Source organism: Mastomys coucha, unplaced genomic scaffold (assembly GCF_008632895.1).
Source record: "Mastomys coucha isolate ucsf_1 unplaced genomic scaffold, UCSF_Mcou_1 pScaffold22, whole genome shotgun sequence".
NCBI classification, from domain to species: Eukaryota; Metazoa; Chordata; class Mammalia; order Rodentia; family Muridae; genus Mastomys; species Mastomys coucha.
This window is the reverse complement of record NW_022196905.1, coordinates 80,741,765-80,764,196: the sequence shown is the minus strand read 5'-3', so window position 1 is coordinate 80,764,196 and position 22,432 is coordinate 80,741,765. Positions and strand designations below refer to the sequence as shown.

Sequence of the window (22,432 nt, the reverse complement as noted above, 5' to 3'; positions counted from 1 at the left end):
AGAAAGGGAGGGAGGGAGAGAGAGAACAAGAGAGAACAAGAGAAAGAGAGAGAGAGAGAAGGGGGGGGGAACCTTTTCAAAAAGAAATCTATTTTAGCCAGGTATGGTGAGTGGCACTTTCTCTAATTCAGGGACTCAGCTGCACAGCAAGTTTGAGACCACCAGCCCATTCTAGGCTACATGAGACCCTACCTCAAAAAGGGTGATGGGGGCAGGGGAGGCAGAAAAGGCTCCAGGTCAATGATACAGTTGAAAATCACACAGCACATACATAAATTAATTTGAATGTTCTAGTTCCAGGACCCAATACCGAGTCTCCCACTCGGTATTTGCAGGGAATACATTCCATGTTTTCCAGTAGATCTCTGAAACCAAGGATAGTTGTTTTATACCGTGCAGAGTTTAATGAATACATCAAACACAGTAAAGATCAATAGCTGCTGAGTGTGCCTTTAATTCCAGGCAGATGGGTGGATCCCAAAGTTCGAGGCCAGCCTGAGCTACAGAGCAGGTTCCATGACAGCCAGGGCTACACAGAGAAATCCAGTCTCAAAAAACAAACAAAGAGATCAATAACTAATTATAAAATAGAATCATTATATCATAATAAGGGTTAAATGAATATGGCTTGTTGCAAAATAACCTTTTTCCCCCTTTTTCTTTGAAACAGGGTCTTATGTATTACGTAGCACAGGCTGGCCTTGAAGTTCCCACAGAGCTGAGGATGACCCTAGATTGCGGATCCTCTTGCCCACACCTCCCAAGTGCTAAAATGATAGGTTTTGCCACTACACCTGCTGGCGATCGAGACCAGACTTTGTGCAGTGCCAGGAAAGCATTCTACAAACTGAACTACATCCCCAGCCCCTCAAACATCCTGTGCTGTAGAGATGAGTCAGCCAATAAAGTGCTTGTCTTGGGAGCACAAGGACCTGGATTTAGTCCCTAGGGCCCAAGTAAAACAGCTGAGCCTGGGAGCAGCAGTAGGAAGACAGAGACAATTCCTGGGGCTTGCTGGGCACTCGGTTTTGCTTAACTGGTGGACTCCAGGCCAATGAGAAATTGTCTCAAAAACCAAAGTGGGCTACTCCGTGGAACAATCCTGTGGCCTCCACATGCTCAAGTGTGTGAGCACACCTTACACACCTTATGTTCCTGAGCTCACATCTCTTCTCGAAATGACAGGAGATGACAGTGCCTGCTAAGGTGGATTATGGAGGCATTGTGACATAGTGTTAGATGACAGCATAATGAGAGCTTCACAATGACTTGATAATGGGATCTGCTAGACAGATCCAGATCCTGATCCTGAGCTCAGGAGCAGAAAGTCTCACATCACTGTTTAGGATGGCGTGCGGTTTAAAAGGAATGAATTGCTTATTTCTGGAATTTTTAGCTTAATGTTTTCAGACTACATTGGAACTTAGATAAGTGAACTCCAAGTGAGAAATCATGGTTAAGAGACAAATACTGACCCTCGGCTCTGACCATCCTTTACTAAGCCTAAGAGGAGTTCCGGACTGGTGGCAATATGCCTGTACAATACGAACGCTTAGATGACTGAGCAAGAGGCTTGGCTAATGATCCTTCTGGTCCCTCTGAAGCTTGTTCTGTTCAGCTAGAAGACACAGAGAGGGAGCCCAATGCAGCTACAACTTTTGGCAGGGTCAGAAAACTCATCTCCCTGCCTCATCTATCAGTCTGTGGCATGGCAGTTGGGTAAGAGCACCTTTACCTCCATCGTGAGCGTGTGAGCGGCACCCGCCGCCCATCAGATGATCAGATAAACAGCACATCACAATTGCTCATTGTTCAGAAGCAATGCAATTAAGCTAATAAAACACCTCTAAATATTTCAAAGTACTACTTTAATATTTGCAAATATATTAGCTTTACATAAAAAGAAAACATTAAGCCATCCATAAAATGTACAAAATCTTGATTTTGAACATAGTGATTGCCTCTAGTGTGTATAAGGTACTAAGTTCAGTCCCCATCATGGCAAAAAAATAAAGAAAAAATTACCTTATCCTGGTGTATACACTATTTAAAAACTATATTGAACTATTTGGAGGGGGTGGGCCCCCAAACACTCCATACTGTGCGCTTCCTGCTTACACACCTTGGACTTTCTAGAGTGACTCCGAGCAAACACGATGCACATCTCAGTTGGAAGTTACATTTCTCTTAAAGTAGACTGCGGTTCACACTCAGATGTGGCTATTCCAAAGCAGATACTGACTTGTTAGGGCTAATGCCTCTGTTGTGCAGTATGGAAAAATTACTCAACACCATGACGTCACTCACTGAATTTCTGTTTTCTGTTAGGGACTTAACAAATGCCACAGGGAGCTGCCTGAGCACCCTGCAAAGCAGACACTTATCTCCTCATACACACAAGGAACTGGCCCAGGAACTCGCAAAGGCCTGGGGGCCAGCCTGCTCCACACTGCGCTGTCTAGGTGCCTCCACCCCGAAGCTGTGTTTTCTTTGACATTCTTCAATTTCAGATAATCAGGTAAGGCCCTTGGATAGATCCTCAACAGGAGCTTCAATTCCCTTATCTGAAGAGACGTTTTACAAATCAGTCCTTTCAGTTCACACCCTAAAGTCTCCCAAACCATCTCTCTTACCTGGCCACATCAGTCTCTCTGCTTACACACTCAGCCCAAGTTTCTCAGGAAGTTTTCTGAGGAAGAGAGAAATGTGCCCAGGGCACATTTTTCCTGTTGTGTGGAGGCAAGGGCTAATGGAAAGCCCCCAGGTACCATGACGGAGGCCTCACTTGGTCCTGCTATCACCCTGGGGAGAGAGCTGGAACCCGCCTCACTCCATCCCCTTCACTCAGGGAGATGTCTAAGTCAAGAACACGTGATGATACGTGCAGAAGCAGGAAACAAGTAAACCAAGGGAGAATCATCTTGTAAAATGACACGCTGCATTATTTTAAAGAAGTGCTTCATGAGCCAGGAGGTAGTGCCATGGCGCACGTCTTTAGTCCCAGCCCTGGGGAGACATGGGTAGGTGGCTCCCTGTGAGTCTGAGGCCATTCTGGTCTTTGGGGACAGTCAGGGGTGCACAGCGAAGCCAGGTCTCAAAAAAGGACAACAAAACAAAACTAAACAAACATCAACAACAACAAAAAAAACACCCCAAACCCAAAACAAACCGAAAGAACTACTTCACTGCACAATTTTAATTCTGCAAAGATTAACTAGTATCTGTAAAACTATTGCTCAGCTGGAGACAGGGACTGCAGACTTACCAGGGGTACACACTCCTTGTCTCTCCTGAATGCCTTTGCTTTCCAATTTAACTCCAATAGTAATAGTTCTCAGCCTTTGCTTTCAAATGCTTTTTTTTTTTTTTTTTTTTAATGTGTAAAGATTTTGCTTGCATCCATCTATGGTATGTGCACCAGTTTAGTTCCAGGTTTCTGAGGAGACTAGAAAAGAGCATCAGATGCCAGGATGTGGAGTTACAGATGGTTGTAAGCTGCCATGTAGGTGCTGGGAACTAAAGCCAGGTCCTCTGCATGAGCAGCAAGTGTGTGTCAGCTGAGCCATCTCTCCTGTCCTTGCTTGCCTTCCGTTTAAGACACCTCTTCTGATTTTGTGTATTATTATCTTAGAGCCAGGTGTGGTGGCACATACATAGACTCTCAAGCAGAAAGACCAAAATTTACATAGAGAATTTGAGGTCACCCTGAATCCCACTGACATTTCTTAAAGAAGGAAGGAAGAAATTACTACTTTACTTTAAAAATTAGATAACAGGGGCTGGAGAGATGGCTCAGTGGTTAAGAGCACCGACTGCTCTTCCAAAGGTCCTGAGTTCAAATCCCAGCAACCACATGGTGGCTCACAACCATCTGTAACGAGAGATCTGACTTCCTCTTCTGGAGAGTCTGAAGACAGCTACATTGTATACATATAATAAATAAATAAAAATCTTAAAAAAAATTAGATAACAAATATATGAATGACTAAACAGTATATTTAGTTTTGGTTCTGATGAGCTTTATAAAAAGGGTTTCATAATATAAATAGCTCCAAAGCTTTTTACTCAATATTGCATTTTTATTGTGCATGAGTGTGTGTGTGTGTGTGTGTGTGTGTGTGTGTGTGTGTGGTGTGCGCACTCCTTCATGTGGAGGGTCTCTCATTGGCCTGGAGTTTACCAATTGAGCTAGGCTGGCTGGCCACAAGCCCGAGGAACACAGCTGTCTCAGTCTCTCTGCCAGGTCCAGCTATTTTACATAGGCCCTGAGGATTGAATACAGGTCCTTAGATTTGTAAGGCGAGTTCTTTACTCAGCTCCACAGCCCAAAACGTGACGCTGGTACAAGGGCCCAAGGTCAATCTCAGGTGTTGTTCCCAAGGTGCCGTTCATCTTGTCTGAAACAGAGTCTCTCCTTTGGCCTGAAGCTCACCAAACAGGCTAGGCTGGCTAGGCAGAAGCCCCAGAGATCCGCCCATCTCTCTCTCCAGTGCTTTCAGCATGTGTTACAATATCCAGTTTTTTACATGGATTCTGGGGACCAAAACTAGCTCCTCATGCCTGAATAGCAAGCACTTCACCACTGAGCTACAGCCCCGGGCTCCCCCTCTCACCGTGTTCTGGAGACAGGGTTTCCTGTATTTCAAGGTGGCCTTGAACTCACTAAGTAACTAAGAATAATCAGAACTTAACCTCTGGAGGCCACCTGACGAGTTCTGAGATCCCAGGCCTGTAGCACATGGCTGCTTTATGCTCTGCTGGGGATGAACACGGGGCTCTGTGCCTGTGAGTTGTGCATGCGCCCAACCGAGCTCCATCTCCCATCCCTCCTTTACTTAACATAGCTATCTCCTGTTTTTAATTTGTTCCTAATCTGCACATAACAGCGTCTTAAAAATCATCAATTTGGGCAACCAAGTCAATTTGCAGATGCTCATAAAATTCTGTTTCCTAGTACTTCTTTCTGGACTTACAGTTTCACAACTTAGAAAAGTATTTTCCTATTTCACTATCGACTATTGGCATGAAAGGGTATCTTGAACTAGTTATCCCCATTTTACTACTGTAGAAGGGCCAAAGCTATGATTATTTCCCAGTCTCCCCCCCAGGACCTTTCTCCCCATAACCAAAATCTAGGTTTCTCTGCAGTTGTCCACTTTCTTCAATCTGAGGTTTACAACTGGTAGGCTTGTTGTTAGTTTGCAGATATTAACCAAAGATGACAATAAGCAACTATAAAATGATTATGCCCAGAAAGCTGAGTTATCATTATTTTGTCAGGAGCGAACACCACCAGAGGACTGCAATGTCTCATCTTTACTTATTAAAATTAACCAGCTTAAGCCCAGAAATGACTTTTGCCTTGGGATGTAGAACTGACTTCACGGCTCAGTGGCAGCAAGCAAGGGCTTACACGCACAGAGCTATCAGCAGCTGGCTGCTAAGTGTCTATGGGAAATTTATCCTCCTTTCACCTCAATTTGCTCAGCTGTAAAATGAAACTAAATAACCAGCTTTGCAGAGAACACAGCCCCATGAGAAGAAATTCACGTGTTTTGCATATTATTTATAGATGTTGCTCAAAATAGTACCTACCAAATACCAGTCTCAATAGATGTGTATTGGTATAGAAATGTAACAAGCATTCTCCATACACAAAACGATATTTTCCACTGTTTAAAAACTTCAACCTTCAAATTTTTTCAGTTCTACAAAATCAAACTTAAAGGTATGTCATAAGAAACAAAATTGTAGCCAGGCAGTGGTGGCGCATGCCTTTAATCCCAGTACTCAGGGAGCAGAGGCAGGTGGATCTCTGAGTTTGAGGCTAGCCTGGTCTACAGAGTGAGTTCCAGGACAGCAAGGATACACGGAGAAAGCCTGCTTCCATTCTGGCAGGCTTTTCCCTCCCGTCATTCCTTTTTGAAGGGGTCTGGCTATGTGGCCTAAGATGGCCTCCTCTTATGATTCTCCTCATCACAGCTTCCCACAGAACTTTTTCTATATGTGAGTCTGGCATTAATACGTCCAGGGTAAGTACAGTGTAGTAACTACTGGAAACTACTGTTTCTCTCTTTCTTTCTTTCTTTCTTTCTTTTCTTAAAGATTTATTTATTATATGTAAGTACACTGTAGCTGTCTTCAGACACACCAGAAAAGGGCATCAGTTCTCATTACAGATGGTTGTAAACCACCATGTGGATGCTGGAGGTTGAACTCAGGACCTTCAGAAGAGCAGTCAGTGTTCTTAACCGCGAGCCATCTCTCCAGCCCGAAATTACTGTTTCTTGTGAAGACACAAGAAACAACCACAGGTGTTCAAGAAGTTCCAAAGACCCAGTCACATATGGACTAGTCAATATTGTATGTATGTGTATGTGTGTATGTACATATATGTATTTGATAGGCTATCTACACTATTCTATCAAATTTATGACTTACAGATTTCATTCATCTTTAGCAGATATAATTTAGTGAGTGGAGAATAAACTCTACAGGGCTGTTGCCTGAAAAGAAAGGCCCAGTCTAGGCCAAGATTCCAGATACAGATGGGAAGGAGAGGTTCTTGGTAGAGCATGCCACTTCTGGAAGCATAATGTTCCCAGGGAATCCTATAGCTAACACATAGAAACTGAGCAACCTTGCCCAATTACCTTGTCTGTTGTTCATCCCTCCCCTTCCCTCTCTTTTATGATGGTCTCACTATTCAGCCTTGGCTGGCTTGGAGCTATATAGACCAGAGTGATCTTGAACTCACAGAGATCCACCTACCTCTGCCTTTGTCCATTCTTCACTAACCAATGGGAAACACGGTTAGCTACTTCAGCATTAAATAAAATGATGTATATATAAAGTGCCTGTACAGCCCTTGGCACAGAGCAAGCAGAGAGCAGGGTCAGCTATCACTGTTACAGTAAGTGATTCTGCTTCTGAGAATGCTCAGAACACAAACTCGATTCTCTTCTCATGACGTCAGATTTGTAAGGATGGATGTTTACAAGAGTGACTCAGAAGAAAGCTAACAGGAGATGCGTAGAGAGCAGAGTGTGCACTGTGATGCTTTTCAAGTTGTGAGGAAGGAAGAGTGGTGGGTCAGAATTTACCAAGTACTACACTGCAAAGGACAGCAGAGGCAGAGGCACCTCTGGAGAGTCCCTAAACAGAGTCTACAGTTAAAGACTCACATTCTGAACAACTTCGGCTTCCCCACGCCTCTCATCCCACCACTCTCTTTTCTTGTGCATGTGAAAGGATCCCCACCATTCCTTCAAACCATACCACCTCTGCTCTATCCCCAATCCTTCCAACATATGCTGAGTGTCCAGTCCATTTGGTATCAAACAAGATTCGAGCCAGGGAGATGCTAAATAGGCTTTACCAAGAGGAATCCACCCTGGCCAGCAGCCCTGGGAAGTTTAGAAAGACTACAGACCTTTTCACAACTATTCAAAAATAGTGTGGTGCACACCTGTAACCCTGGCTGAGAAGGATGAGAGGCAAGGGAACTGTGAAGCATAGCAAGCTTACAAACACTCACCACCACTATATTGCTACCTTCTCTGGACCACTGTTTTGTAACTCTGAAAGTATTTCTTCTCATACAGTTGCTTTTGTTTCTTTCTGTGCAATGACTGAATCCAGGGCCAGGTGCATGCTCACTATAAGCTCTACCCCTGAGCTCTACCCCAGGCCCATTCAAACCAACTATTAAATGCTTACAGTTACAGTGTACTGACTTCCCAAAACAAATTTGAAGGCCCGTACATGACCTACTTAGCATTATTGGGAGAAATTTTAATATTAATAATGTTTGGGTAGCAGTATACTATTTGTTAACATAGTATTGTTACAATGAATGTAAAATTCACTAAAATGAGATTCTAAGCCTGGTTGTGGTGACTTATGTCTTTAATCCCAGCAGAGGCAGGAGAATCTCTGTGAGTTTCAGAGCTCAGAGCTATATTGTGAGATAATCCCCACCCATTCATTCATACACACACACACACACACAAACACACACACACACACGCCAAACACACAAACAAATAAATGTAAATATAAAAATGCACCCAGGTATTCCTGTCTTGTAATCTCTCCCACTTTTGGGAAATTTTCCTTATTTTCCCCTATGTTTAGCTATGTTTAGGGTTGTGGTGGCGCACACTTTTAATCCCAGCACTCTGGGAGGCAGAGGCAGGCAGATTTCTGAGTTCCAGGCCAATCTGGTCTACAGAGCGAGTTCCAGGACAGCCAGGACCACACAGAGAAACCCTATCTTGAAACAAAACAATTCAAAACAAACAACACCAACAAAACCCTGAAACTGTTGCTGTCAATCACAAGTCTCATTTAACTGTTCCACACTGGTAGACTCTAAGGAATGAGGAGGGGAAGGAAAGAGGAGGAGGGTAGCAGAGAGGGGGAGGGAAGAGGAGAGAGGGGGAGAGACTGTCTGGGAGGACAGAGTGCTACAACTTGAACAACTGTGGAAACTTTGCAGTTATCTAGAGGGTGAGCAGGAGGTGGAAAGTGAAAATAAAGGAAACAGTGGAAGTAAAGAAATAGGGGCTTGATTTCGCTGCCCACACCCCCAAAGCTCAAGATATCCCGAGTCATCTCAGCTGTGTGTGGAAAGGGGCCACCTGCCCACTGACTCTCCTAGGGGTGGACCCCAGTTTTCTGGTGGACACATTTTCCACTTTGGTATGGGTACATTTATATGTTATATGCCAGGTGACCAGATGGCATTTAATGGACCAGAAAATGGTTTTGTTTTGTTAACACAGTTGAAAATGAACAGAACAATGAATCCCAATACTGCTACCTGGACATTAATCTACAATGTAATATGAAGAAGCCATTCTTTAAAAAGTCTGGTCTCAGCCAGTGGTGGTAGCACATACCTGTGCAGGCCTCAATGTTCAAGAGGTACAGGCAGGAATGTGTCAAGTTCAAGCCAGCCTGGGCTAGAGGAGACCCTTACTAAAAAAATTCAACAAAACAAAACAAGTCACAAATCAATCTGTTTCCCAAAAATGGGCATGAAGGTACATGTTCTGATGACCTGACTGTTCCTCTAAAAACTCTAGTTTAGGCAGACAGTTCTGTATCTACAAAACAAAGTACCCCTACATTTTCAAACTGTAGGAAAGGATATTGGAGATTTGAACTACAGACAATTAACATATACTCAATCCTACCTAGGTATACTTTTAAATGACTACGCGCGCGATTAAAAAACAAATGGGGCTAGAGAGATGGCACTGGCTACTCCTGCAGAGGACCCAGGCTCCATTCTCAGCACCCACATGGCAGCTCACACTGTCTGGAACTCCAGTTGCAGAGGATCTGATGTCCTTTTCTGGACTCTTTGGGTTCTACACATGCACATGGTTTAGACATGCACGCAGACGCAGATAGGATACCCATACATATAATATAAAAAGGAAAAAAACTCTTAAAAAAAAAAGCTTTTAAAAAAAAAGAGGGAGCAATAGTAACATATATTCATGGTAGACAAACTACTGTATATGTAAAATCTGTATATACACATGAAACCATAAACATAAGCCTGGTTTGCTGTGCCTATTCTGGGACATATCTAAAAGTCTAAAGGCTGCCTGCACACATTCTGGATTTGCAAGTACATGTAAGAGACTCAAGTTCCTCTCTATGTCTATCATTAGCACAGTGATGGTTTGAATGTGCCTGACCCAGAGAGTGGCACTGTTGGGAGGTGTGGCCTTGTGGGCGTGGGCTTTAATATCCTGTCCCAGCTGCCTGCAAGCCAGTCTTCTGCTAGCAGCCTTTAGATAAAAAGTAGAACTCGCAGGCAGCGGTGGTGGCGCAAGTCTTTAATCCCAGCACTTAGGAGGCAGAGGCAGAGGCAGAGGCAGGCCGATTCCTGAGTTCCAGGCCAGCCTGATCTACAGAGTGAGTTCCAGGACAGCCAGGGCTATACAGAGAAACCCTGTCTCGAAAAAGCAAAAACAAACAAACAAACAAACAAACAAACAAAAAAAGCCAGCCCCAGTACAATGTTGTCCTTTAAGACTTGCTTTGGTCATGGTGTCTGTTCACAGCAGTAAAATCCTAAGACAAGCACCATCCAGGAATCCAGGAGCTAACCATGGTCCTCGTTGTTGGGTGTTGAAAAAGGTACTCATAGTGTCTCTTTTGAGATTCTTCCCCCACTCCTTTTGACCCCTCTTCCAGCTCTTTTTCAGTCTCAAACAGGCACACATACAGAGTGAGGGTGCTTACTCTGTGAGTGAGGTGCATGTTGTGTACTGCTCTAATTGTGAGTGAGATGCATGTTGTGTACTGCTCTAATTGGAAGAAAATGGCAAAGGAGATATGGATTCTTTGTGTGGCATCATCTTTTTTTTTAAGATTTATTTATTTATTTTTATGTGTATCAGTACACTGTAGCTGTACAGATGGCCATGAACCATCTTGTGGCTGCTGGCAATTGAACTCAGGACGGCTCACTCCCGCCCTGCTAGCTCCAGCGTGATATACTGTAGCTGTCTTCAGACGCACCAGAAGAGGGCATCAGATCTCATTACAGGTGGTTGTGAGCCACCATGTGGTTGCTGGGATCCGAAGTCAGGACCTTCGGAAGAGCAGTCAGTGCTCTTACCCGTTGAGCCATCTCGCCAGCTCTTGTGGCATCATCTTAAAGGTGTGGCACTCACCTTTATCCCAGCACTCTGGAGGCAGAGGAAGGCAGATCTCTGAGTTCAAGGCCAGCCTTGTCTACAGGAAAAAAAAAAAAAAGAAGCTGGGCGATGGTGGCGCACGCCTTTAATCCCAGCACTTGGGAGGCAGAGGCAGGCGGATTTCTGAGTTCTGAGGACAGCTAGGCTACACAGAGAAACCGTCTTGAAAACAAACAAACAAACAAAAATATTACGAACAGAGGCTGTGGGGCCAATGTTCAACCTTCTGACTTTGCTACACAACCTTGCCATTTACAAAGTTCTTGTTGAAGAACTATGTAATCAAGTTAATAGAACAACCCATCAACCAACCAAACAACAACAAAACAACTAGGCCAGCAAGATGGCCCAGCAGGTAAAAAGCAAGCCTGATGACCAGAGTTCAATCCTTGCAACCCACAATGGAAGGAAAGAACCAATACCTTAAAGCTGTCCCCTGGCCTCTACATGCACGGCCACTTACACACAGCTATACACACTAAACTACTTGTCCCCCTTTGCTACGGTAAAATACTATGACAAAAGCGGCGTCGGGGAGAAAGTGTTTCTCTGGCTTACAATTCCAGGTGCGAGCCTATCACTGTGGGTCAAGGAAGGAATGTGAAGCACTTAGTCACACCCACAGTTAACACAGGCCTTCTATGTTCGGCATGTTCTCCATACTTACAAAGTGCAAGATCCTGGCAAAGAATGGTGACCCCACAACGAGAAGATCCTTCTGCCTCTAACATATAATAAAGGTATGCCCATATGCCAGCTTCACTGAGACTCTTTTCCCAGGTGACTCTAGATTGTGAGAAGTTGATAATTAAAACTCATAGCTGGGCAGTGGTGGCGCATGCCTTTAATCCCAGCACTTGGGAGGCAGAGGTAGGCGGATTTCTGAGTTTGAGGCCTGCCTGGTCTACAGAGTAAGTTCCAGGACAGCCAGGGCTACACAGAGAAACCCTGTTTCAAAAAAACAAAAACAAAAACCAAAAAACAAAAAAACAGAAAGCACTTTGGACGGGAGGTGGTGGCACACACCTTTGATGCCAGCACTTGGGAGGCAGAGGCAGGCAGATTTATGAGTTCGAGGCCAGCCTGGTCTACAGAGTGAGTTCTAGGACAGCCAGGGCTACACAGAGAAACCCTGTCTTGACCCCCGACACACAAAAAAACTCATCATGCCCCCTCCAAAGTTAGTTTACAACTTTGTGGTGTCTACTCACAAGATCTGTAATGTTTTAACAGAAAAAGGCATTTAAAGTCAACTGCAAAACAGCTGATCAGAAATCACAGGTCATTCTTCAAAGAGAGCAAAGATAGCATGAAATATGAATATAGATGCATATGACTGTATGAAGAAGTCCTGAAAGTTCGCCCAATTCAAAAGTGTAGTGTCATGTGACATTGACTGTGGTGGGGTGCTATGGTAGTGAGGCCTACAGGACAGAAAGGTGCTCTGCACGTTGAACGCTTGCATCATAAAACATGTGAGCAATGGCAGCAGATCAATGTGTTAGTTGTAATTTTTATACAATCAACTTTCAAAAGAACAGTAGAGAAAATAAAACTTAAGAACTTGAACTGTAAGCTGGGCAGTGGTAGCACATGCCTTTAATCCCAGCACTTGGGAGGCAGAGGCAGGTGGATTTCTGAGTTTGAGGCTAGCCTGGTCTACAGAATGAGTTCCAGGACAGCCAGAGCTACACAGAGAAACCCTGTCTCAAAAAAACAAAAACAAAAACAAAAAAAAGAAAAAGAAAAACAACCCCTCAAAAAAGAAACTCGAACTTCAAGTTCAAGGCTAATCTGGACTGTCTGGCAAAACTGTGTCTTAAAAAAAGAAGAAAGGGTTCTAAGCTGAGCTCAGCTACCACATAGTCACTCAGGGCTGAGTCTAACTTCATGTGCTGCCCTGGTAATAGAAATGAAAACAAAAAGCAGAGGCTGGAGAGATGGCTCAACAGTTAAGAATAATGGTTGTTCTTCGAAAGGACCTGGGTTTAATTCCCAGCATCCACATGACAGCTCACAACTGTGATCGGAGTTCCAGAGGATCTGACACCCTCACACAGATATATATATATATATATATATATATATATATATATATATATATATATGCAGACAGAATACTAATGCACACAAAACAGAAATAAATAAATAATATATTACAAAAATAACAAAGAGCCCAGCAGTCCAGAGAATTCCACTGTTCCAGAGCATTACAGAAAGCAGAGTTAATACTGACTCTGCAGGGCAACAAGGAAGTTTTTTTTTTCTTGGTTTGGTTTTTTTGAGACAGGGTTTCTCTGTGTAGCCCTGGCTGTCCTAGAACTCACTGTGTACACCAAGCTGGCCTCAGAAATCCACCTTGCCTCTGCCTCCCAAGTGCTGGGATTAAAGGTGTGTGCCACCACTGCCCAGCTAATCGAGTATTTTTGTACATATTTTTTGATGTTTGCATGGGTTCTAAAGAAACAACAAAATCAAGTAAAAATAAAACTCAAAAAGAAATACTTTAACTTAATTTGAAGTCTGAATAATGTACTCAGCAATGGGCTAGAGATCTGGCTGATTGGCTAAGAGTGTAGTGATGTTCCAGAAGACCGGAGTTTGGTTCCTAGCACCCACATTAGGCAGGTTGAAGCTGTCTGTAACTCCAGAGGGATCCAATGCCTCTCTGGCTTCTGAAGGCACTGGCATTCGCCCCCATACACACACACACACACACACACACACACACATACAATGCAATTAAAAATAAAACTAATTCTTTTTAAAAGTATGGTGCACACTCTTCATCCCAGTTGTGTTTGAGGCAGAGGCAGGTGGATCTCTGTGAGCTCCAGGGCAGAGAGTTCCATGACAGCTACAGCTACAGATCGACATGGTGCCTTCTGCCTCCCCCCATCACCACAAAAGGATGTAGCCAGTATGTTTTTGCTAGAATGCAGTCAATAAGTAGTCTGTAAAAGCAGTGAAGGAAGGAGTCGTAAGTTTTATGCCTTGAACTACTACAAAATAAGTTACATTCTAAGATGTTTGTGCGTTAACAAGACATTCCCCAGACTTGCTAGCACTGTATGGCCACAGCACACCACACACTCAGGATTGTGGTGACCGAGTGTTTGCTCGGCATGTGCAAGGTTCAACTCCAGGGACTTGAATCTTTCCTCTCTATTGTGATCGCACTTAGCTCCAAATTTCTAATAATACTTAAAAATAAATAAAGTCAATCTTTACTGAGCAGAAAAAAAAAAATCAAACAAATTAACTGGGATCCAAATAGTCCCTACAATTGATACTAGCCAACAGATGAAAAAAAAAATCTATGTCACATCATGTACAGTTGTTGCATGGAGAACTGTTGTTAAAGAGCACCTCCTTCGTTCTGTAGTGATATGGTTATAACAAGAAGAAGATATAGAAATAGAAAAGAAACAAAAAAGAGGCTGGACAAAGAAAGCCTAGTCCTTTGAAATGGAAAGTATTCAGCGTGGAGAATCTGCTTATCTTTACCTCTGCTACACAAAAGAACTCCTGTCAGAACTCTCCTATCTGGAGATTAGAGCACACAACTCAAAGAAAATGTTATTTTCGTAAGATTCAACCAGGCCAATCTAGGACCATGTTTTAGACAAGAAGTGAGATGGCACTAGACTTTCGCTAGCCGAATCTGGCAGTTCCCTCCTTGCTAACCCTACGCACACCATCTGATCAGTTCGGACCTCTGATGTTTGATTAAAGAGCTCAGTCATGGAAGACAAGAAATCTGGGTCATGCCTGCTTCATAAAACTGTTACTGAAAACAAATAATGTAATTAGTCTAATCTTCAGCTTCCTCTGCTGAAAAGGAGGTTCTCTGTTGTGCTCGCAGACTTTAGATAGCCGTGGTCGTAGTGGTGCATGCACACAGGAGACATTCAACACATGTTTATATCTCTTTTCCATAGGGTTGGATGGGGACGTGGAAAAAGCCAATTCAGTTTCCTGGCAGCAGAGAGCTGTCAAATCAGGATCTGCACTGGCGAGCTTTAAAAATGAGGGAGGGGAGAGCCTCACTTACCCCCCTCCCCAGCAACTTTCCCTCCCTTTTCAGAATTCCTACCTAGAGCAAGGTAGTTGGCATTTACAGCATCCTTTGAGTTGTCAGAGGTATTTTCATATCTTAAGGTCTTGTCTTTTTAAACCATCCCTGAGACTCCAGTCATTACACACACTCATAGATCCGCTCAAGGCCACGGTAATAAACAATTGTTGCCTAAATTGTTGCCAAAAGCACCACCAATGGGGGTTCGCTGCCTTTGGGGGGTGGGGACAGCTAGAGTGTGGCCAGGGCTTTAAGGCGTGGAAGCGTCTTTCTGACAAAAGACACTACATTGGGAGGTGCCCTTCCCAAGCCACACTTTCCCTCTCCTTCCTCTCGCGTACCTCGGGACCATTTCTTTTCTTACTTGGGTGGGGGTGGGAGTGTCACCACTTTCCCTCACGGGTTTGGGGACCGCTCACAGACATCTCTCTCGCTCGGCCGGCCGAGGCCGCAGGGCGGCGGCGCCGCAGCCACACCTACTTGGCCACCGCGGCTGGGAACCGGTGGGGGCGCGTCAAGCCGGTCCCGGACGCCAGCTCCGCGGTTCCTCCGGGAAGGGCGCCAGTGCGCGGCGCCGCAGCCGGCCGGCGCCAGGGGACGCCGCGGCCCCAGCACGTGGAGGCCGAGGGGGAGCGAGCTGGCGGGGCCGCGGCCTGGGGTGGTGCGACCGAGGGGTGGACACCGCCAAGGGGCACGCCGCCGCCCCCGCCCCCGCGCGCGGACCCCACCCCCGGCCCGCGCGGCTCCGAAACCCGGCGAGGGGCGGAGCTCCACTGAGCCCGTCCTGCTCTGCCGGCTACCGCGTCCCCGTCCCCGTGCCCCCATGCCCGTGCCCGACACTCACGGTGCTTGCCTCCGCCGCCGCTGCCCCCGCTCGGGTAGCTCAGCAGCAGGAAGGGCAGCGGGGAGCCGGGTGACGGCGGGGTCCTCCAGGCGCGCTGCGGTGGCGGGCGCGCTGTGAAGCCCGCGCCTCCATCGCCCGGGTACAGGAGGAAGAAGGGGGCGGCCACCGGCGAGTCCGGCTCCGAGGGCCCCGCCTCGCCCTCCCGGTCCGCGCCGCGGGCGGCAGCCCCGCGCGGCTCCAGCGGCTCCTCCGGGCGCCGCTCCCCGCCCCTCTCCGGGTCCTCGCCGCAACTTTCGGCAGCCGCGCCGGGCGGCAGGGACTCTGCCATCTCGCTCGTGGCTTCGCCGTGCAGCCGCCTCTCCAGGCCCGAGCCCGAGCCCGAGGCTCACGGCGAGGATCGGATGCCCCGCCGTGCCCGCGCCGCTGCCGTCCGCCGTCCGCCGTCCGCCGCCGCCTGGGCTCCGCGTTCCGCCCGCCCCGCCGGGGCTCGGCCAGCTGAGGACCGCCCCGCCCCGACGGCGCGGCCTGCCCAGCACCGCCTCCGGCTCCCGCCCCGCCCCGCCCCGCCCGGCTCGCCGCCCCCCGCCGCGGCTCGGCGCCCCTAGGGGGCAGCGTCCTCCACGTCCGCCCCGCACCTTCCGCTGGGCTCCGGCGCGCCGATCCCTCCGGACCCTGCCGGTCAGGGGTTTTGAACCAAGCGGCGATGTCTGCGTGTAACCGCCAACTTCGCGGGTCACGGGAGAGAGAGGCACAAAGATCTGAGCTGAAAAGGCCAATGCTCGTTTTTTTTTAAAAGACCTCCCCCTCTAACCCCCTAAGTATTAAACTACGGTCTGCTGTTTGCACACTAGACGGGTTGGTTCACGGTTTTGATTCAGGAACTTTATATAGGATAAACTAGAGACATAGTCTTCCCACCGTTTGTTGTTGTTGTTGTTCCATGTTCATGAGGTCGATTTAGAAACTGTTGTGTTTGCTCTTACTTTGTTCCCCAGTTTTCCAGACCGGCAGGTGCGTGTGGGTGGGTTAAACCAGCTAATTCAAACTTTGTAAGTCACTTCGTCTGTTACAGGTTGATCGTTTTCCCTTTTGTAGTGTTTGTCTTTTGTTAGTAAATTGGCCACCGTTAAATTTTATTTCAAATATTTGAATCGGTACGTGCCCAAAGCAAACACCCCCCCCCCCAAAAAAAATTCCCAGTTTTTGGTTTTAATCAAGGGGATAGGTGGGCTCACTTGAAGCCCAAGCAAAGCTGGCTTTGAAATTCCTGCCATGGCTTCCAAAGAGTAGGGTTTAGAGGCACCACGACTCCTCTTCGGGTGGATTGCTCGGATTAGCTTTGAGTTGTAGACTCCTATGGGCTCAAATAGAAATTACTGTCTCGACGTTTTGGACACTTGCATCTTCTCTAAGTCTTTCCTCCCATAGAGAAAGTGAAACTATTTCAGAGAGAAAATATATTTCTTATTCTCTGTAAATCGCTGAGTTGCTACTAGAAATTATCACGGGACTTCTTTAGTGCCAGTTTCAAGTTTTTTAAACAAGGAACATTTGAAAAGGAAGTGTTTACGAGAAGCTAACTCTAAACATCCTTAGAAAATTAACTAGTAGCTTTCAGTTTCTGGTATTTCCTTGACCCATTGATCTTATTAGAACTGCCTAAGTTATTTGTCCTCTTGTGTAAAATTATTCATAGAGATTTTGTAAAGGTTAAATAAGAAACCTAAGTACATCCTTTACCGCATGGTCTAACAAGATTGACTAGTTACTACCTACACGTCATCGTTTTGACAAAACGATGTTTGTTTTGAGACAGGTCCCACCATCCAGGCCAGGCTGCTAACCTGGCATTCACTACTGAGACCAGGCTGAACTTAAACTCAAAGAGATCTGCCTACCTCCAGACTGCTCCAATCACAGAGGTGGGTCAAGCCTATCTAACATGTAACTTTTTTTTTAAAAATCAAATAAAAGCATGTTGAGTTGAAATGAGAGTTTCTATCATATCTTTGGTCATCTTGGGAGTTTGTTGAGTTTTTTTTGTTTAAGATGTATTATTTATCTACTTAATTTACATGCATGCCTGTGTCTGTGTCTGTGTTTGTGTATATTCCCTGTTCCTCTGGAGGCCAGAAAACAGTATCAGATCTCCTGGAGCTGGAGTTACAGGTAGTTCTGAGCTGGGAACTTGAGTCCTCTGCAAGAGCACCAAGCAACACTTGATCCATCTCTCCAGTCCCTTGTTGTTGTTGTTGTTGTTGTTGTTGTTGATGATGATGATGATGATGATGTTTTTTAATTAAAAAGGCTGGAGGTGGGAGGTGAGCAGCTGTTGGTCACAAACTCATAATCCTCTTGATCCAGGAGCTTTTGAATGCTGGGATTACAAGCATGCACCAATATAACCCAGCTTATTTGAATCTTTTGAGGCATTAGAATCTTTTTTTTAAAGACTTAGCGCCGGGCGGTGGTGGTGCACGCCTTTAGTCCCAGCACTTGGGAGGCAGAGGCAGGCGGATTTCTGAGTTCAAGGCCAGCCTGGTCTACAGAGTGAGTTCCAGGACAGCCAGGGCTATACAGAGAAACCCTTTGTCGAAAAACAAAAACATAATAATAACAACAACAACAACAATAATAATAATAATAATAATAATAATAATAATAATAGATTTATTTATATGAGTACATTATAGCTGTCTTCAGACACACCAGAAGAGGACATCAGATCCTGTTATAGATGGTTGTGAGCCACGCTGGGAGTTGAACTCAGGACCTTTGGAACTGCTGAGCCATCTCTCCAGCCCCCAGCATGAGAATCTTGGTAAAAAATCTTCCCTCCTAGGAATTGCAAATTCTATTAAATATGAAAAACAATGCTTGTGCTTTAGTTGGGTTTCTTAATTTATTTTTTCATCTAAAAACTCTTAAGAATTTATTCTTGTCAGATCGCATCCTAGAGGTGCTTTCAGTATTTCAGTAGTGTGTCAGAGTCAGAGATGACAGCATACACCTGGGATTAAAGCACTTGGAAGACTGAAACGGGTGGGAGGACCATGATCCACTGAGACCAACTTTAACTACACAAGGAAGCAAACAGACAAATAAATACGCAAGTCTCAAGGCAGAAGAACAGAATTTCCACAAATCATAGTTAAGAACACTGGTAATCAGCAAGGAGAGTCACCAAACTCAAGTCTGAAAGAGCATCTATCTAGCCTCATCTCCTGAGTGAGTGAATGGCAGGCGGCAGCCCTGTGAGGAATGTGTTGTTTATTACCCCCTCTATAAAGAAAGAAAAGAAATGCCTTCTGGCTTAAACGCCAGGTTTCTCTTTGCTAAGTGATAGAAACAGTGACATGCTGTGGAATCCTGAGTTGAATTGGTTTTTTGTGCTTCTCTCCTTTTAATAGTGACTCTATATTTTGCTACCACTAATTAAATGACAGCATAATGAATACAAGGGATCAGCTGAAATATGAGCCTTTTAAAATGTATAGGCAAGGCTATTTATGGACATTTTGCCTAAAGGTGGGTGGCACTCCCAGTCCCAGTATGCTTTTAGGGTTTTGATCAATAATATAACCTCAGCTGTGCATTAGCATTCGTGATCTATGGAATGGGCTGATTCAGCTGCTACACACAATTATAGAGGCCAAGATAACAAAATCAAACTTGAACTTGTACCTTCTGGAACATGCAGAACATCTCCCTGCACTTAGAAAGAGTGACAGGGTTCAGTCACTGTAATTAAGAACCAAGCTTTGTTTCCTTGTGAAATAAAGCAGAAGGTGCCTTTCGATTTAGTCATCCATGTTTGAGTATCAAATACTCTGGTGATCTTAAGGACAGATATGTATAGTATAGCATATGAACATGTTTAGAGATTAATGCCATGGAAGACAGTGTATTTTTAGTATAAGCTTCTTAGTCTGTGAGTCAGAAGAGCCAGCACTTGAGGAAAGTTGATAATCTTTCAGTATAATACATAAATTATTCTATTTTTATGTTAAAAACCAAAGAGTTTTAGAATTTTTCTTTTATTCACTTTACATCCCGCTCACTCCCCCCCTCTCGGTCACCCCCTCTCACAACCCTTTCCCCTCATCCTCCCTCCCCTTCTCCTCTGAGACGGTGATGGTGGGGGGGTCCCCTGGGTATCACCCCACCTGGGCTCATCAGATTTTTGTGAGGCTAGACTCAGCCTCTCCCACTGAGGCCAGACAAGGTAGGCCAGCTAGAAGAACATACACTATGTACAAGCAACAGCTTTTGGGATACCCCCTGCTCCATTTGTTCGGGACCCACGTGAAGACCAAGGTGCATAGCTGCTACGTATGTGGAGGAGTCCTAGGTCCATCCCATGTATGCTCTTTAGTTGGTGCTTCAGTCTCTGAGAGCCAAAGGGTCCAGGATGGTTGGCCTTGTTGGTCTTCCTGTGGGGTGGTCTTCCTGTGGGGTTCCTATCCCTTTCAGAGGCCTGCAGTCCTTTCCTCTGCTCTTCCATAAGAGTCCCCAGGCTCCACCCACTGGCTATAGGTGTCTGCATCTGACTGAGTCAGCTGCTGGGTGGAACCTCTTAGAGGCCATCCCTTGCTAGACTCCTGTCTGCAAACAGAGTACCATTAATAGTGTCAGGAATTGGTGCTTGCCCATGGGATGGGTCTGACGTTGGGCAGGTGGTTGGTTGGCCATTCCCTCAGTCTCTGCTCCATCCTCCATGCCTGCATTTCTTGTAGACAGGATAAATTTTTGGTCAAAAGTTTTGTAGGTGAGTTGGTGTCTGTATCGCTCCACTGGGGATTCTACAGGAGGTGGCCTCTTCAGGTTCCATTGCTGTGAGGCACAGCTAAGGTCACCCCCATTGATTCTTGGGTGCCTCCCCTATCCTAGGTCTCTGTCTCTTCCTGGTGATGCCCCCACTCTCCAACTCCTGTTAATTACAGATTTCCATTCATTCTTATGGCCATCTGGTCATCTCTCCTGTTCCTCCTCACACCTGATCCTGAACTCCCTGCCACCATCCCTTTCCCCTCTCACCTGGTTCCCTCCCTCCATCTGCCTCTTATGACTATTCTGTTCCCCCTTCTGAGTGAGATTCAAGCTTCCTTGTTTGTGCCTTACTTCTTGTTTGGTTCCTTTGGGTCTGTGGAGTGTAGCATGGGTATTTTGTATTTTACAGCTAATATCCACTAATAAGTGAGTACATACCATGCATGTCCTTTGAGGATATTCTCAAGCTGCATCCACTTGCCTGCAAATTTCATGATATCTTGTTTGTTTGTTTGGTTTTGTTTGTTTTGATACAAGGTTTCTCTGTATAGCCCTGGCTGTCCTGGAATTCACTCTGTAGACCAGGCTGGCCTCAAACTTAGGAATCTGCCTGCCTCTGCCTCTCAAGTGCTGGGATTAAAGGCATGCACCACCACTGCCTGGCGATGTCTTGTTTTTTAATAGCTGAATGGTATTCCACTGTGTAAATGAACCACATTTTATTCATCCATTCTTCAGTTGAGTGACAAATGAATAAAGCTGCTAAGAACATAGTTGAGCAAGTGTCTTTGTTGAATGGTATAGCATGTTTTGGGTATGTGCCCTGGAGTGGTATATCTGGGTCTTGAAGTAGAACTATTCCCAGTTTTCTGAGAAACTACCAAATTGATTCTAAGGAGATTGTACAAGTTTGCACTCTCACCAGATGTGGAGAAGTGTTCTCTTTGTTCCACATCCAGGGGAAACAGTTTAAAAAAGCAAATTCAAGCTCTCAAGTAAGTAACATTTTTGTGTTAACTGTACAAGTCATTTTGTATCTCCCAGTGCTATACACTGTTGCAGATTGTTATTATCATCATTATTTGAGACATGGTCTACTTATTATGTAGCCCCCAGCTGTCATGGAAGTTGCTGTGTAGACCAGGCAGGCCTTGAACTTATGCTCATATCTTCCTTTTATGAAGATTATATTAGCAGTAAAATTGTCTTCCTTGGGTATTCTGTGGAGAACAGAATTGTCTAGAATTCAGAGCTCTGCTCTATATGACCTTTCCATATTTTGTGCAGTGTTTACTGTCTTTTTTTGGGTGGTACTGTCTTTGCAGTGCTGGTAGCATCTTACTTTATACAGCCCTGGCTGGCTTGGGACTATGTACCCACCCAGGCAAGGCTGGGATTTATGGCAGCCTCCCACCTCAATGATGCTGAGGTGGTGTGGTTTACTGGTAGCTTCATCTTGTTTTAAATCTCGTTCTTCACTTTTTTTTTTCTGAATCTCTCTCATTTCCTTTGTGCTTTAGTTTAAATCTTTACATGTCAGCATTATTGTGAAGGACTCATATAGCTGGTTTCTCTGTCTCTGGCTTTAATCCCTTCCAGTTCCTGTTTCATAGGGCCAGAGACTTTGGTTGTCTTCTCCTGTCAGGAATACCTCCTGAGCTCATTGAGCAGCTGGTAAAGGTGTGTCTGTGTGATCTAACCCCTCCTCACTTTTCCAGGATTACCTTTTGGCCTGACATACTTGGCATTCCTTTGGTTGCTAGCCCCATTATTCCCAATTCCCTGCCTGCGTTTTGCTCCAGTAGATACACACCTTTTCTCCTCTTCAAACCTAAAGAGGTGTATGCTCACTGATTTTTTGAGCCCCAACAAAATCTTTTATAAATAATTACTTCTATTATAGTTATGTTTGTTCCCAAAGTTAACATCTTTATTATTTTTCCATTTTGCAATGCACAAGATTGCTTTAAGTTCTCTGTCTTCTTTTCTTCTAAAAGCTTATCAAAATTCTTGAGGTTT

The 22,432-nt window shown here is 45.2% G+C and overlaps 1 protein-coding gene and 1 long non-coding RNA gene across 14 annotated transcripts in view; one reads left to right on the top strand and one right to left on the bottom strand.

The window, feature by feature from the left end:
• Positions 1 to 16,142, bottom strand: part of Rufy3 (RUN and FYVE domain containing 3) — a 73,740-nt gene extending 57,598 nt beyond the window's left edge. For 4 of the 13 annotated variants that reach the window (XM_031342949.1, XM_031342952.1, XM_031342958.1 and 1 more), the window contains exon 1: positions 7,998 to 8,018. Coding sequence is in view for 5 of the 13 variants with exons in the window: in XM_031342947.1 (XP_031198807.1) it covers positions 15,644 to 15,971 (328 nt within the window). In the remaining 8 variants the exon portion in view is untranslated. Of the gene's footprint in view, positions 1 to 1,146; positions 1,216 to 7,997; positions 8,019 to 15,643 lie in introns of those variants that run through there. The other 9 variants (XR_004110900.1, XM_031342948.1, XM_031342954.1 and 6 more) reach the window with 7 other exon arrangements.
• LOC116071452 lies at positions 15,587 to 17,635 on the top strand. Its single transcript, XR_004110902.1, has 2 exons — positions 15,587 to 16,498; positions 17,460 to 17,635. It is a non-coding gene; the product is annotated as an uncharacterized LOC116071452 (long non-coding RNA).
• Positions 17,636 to 22,432: the final 4,797 nt, after the last annotated feature.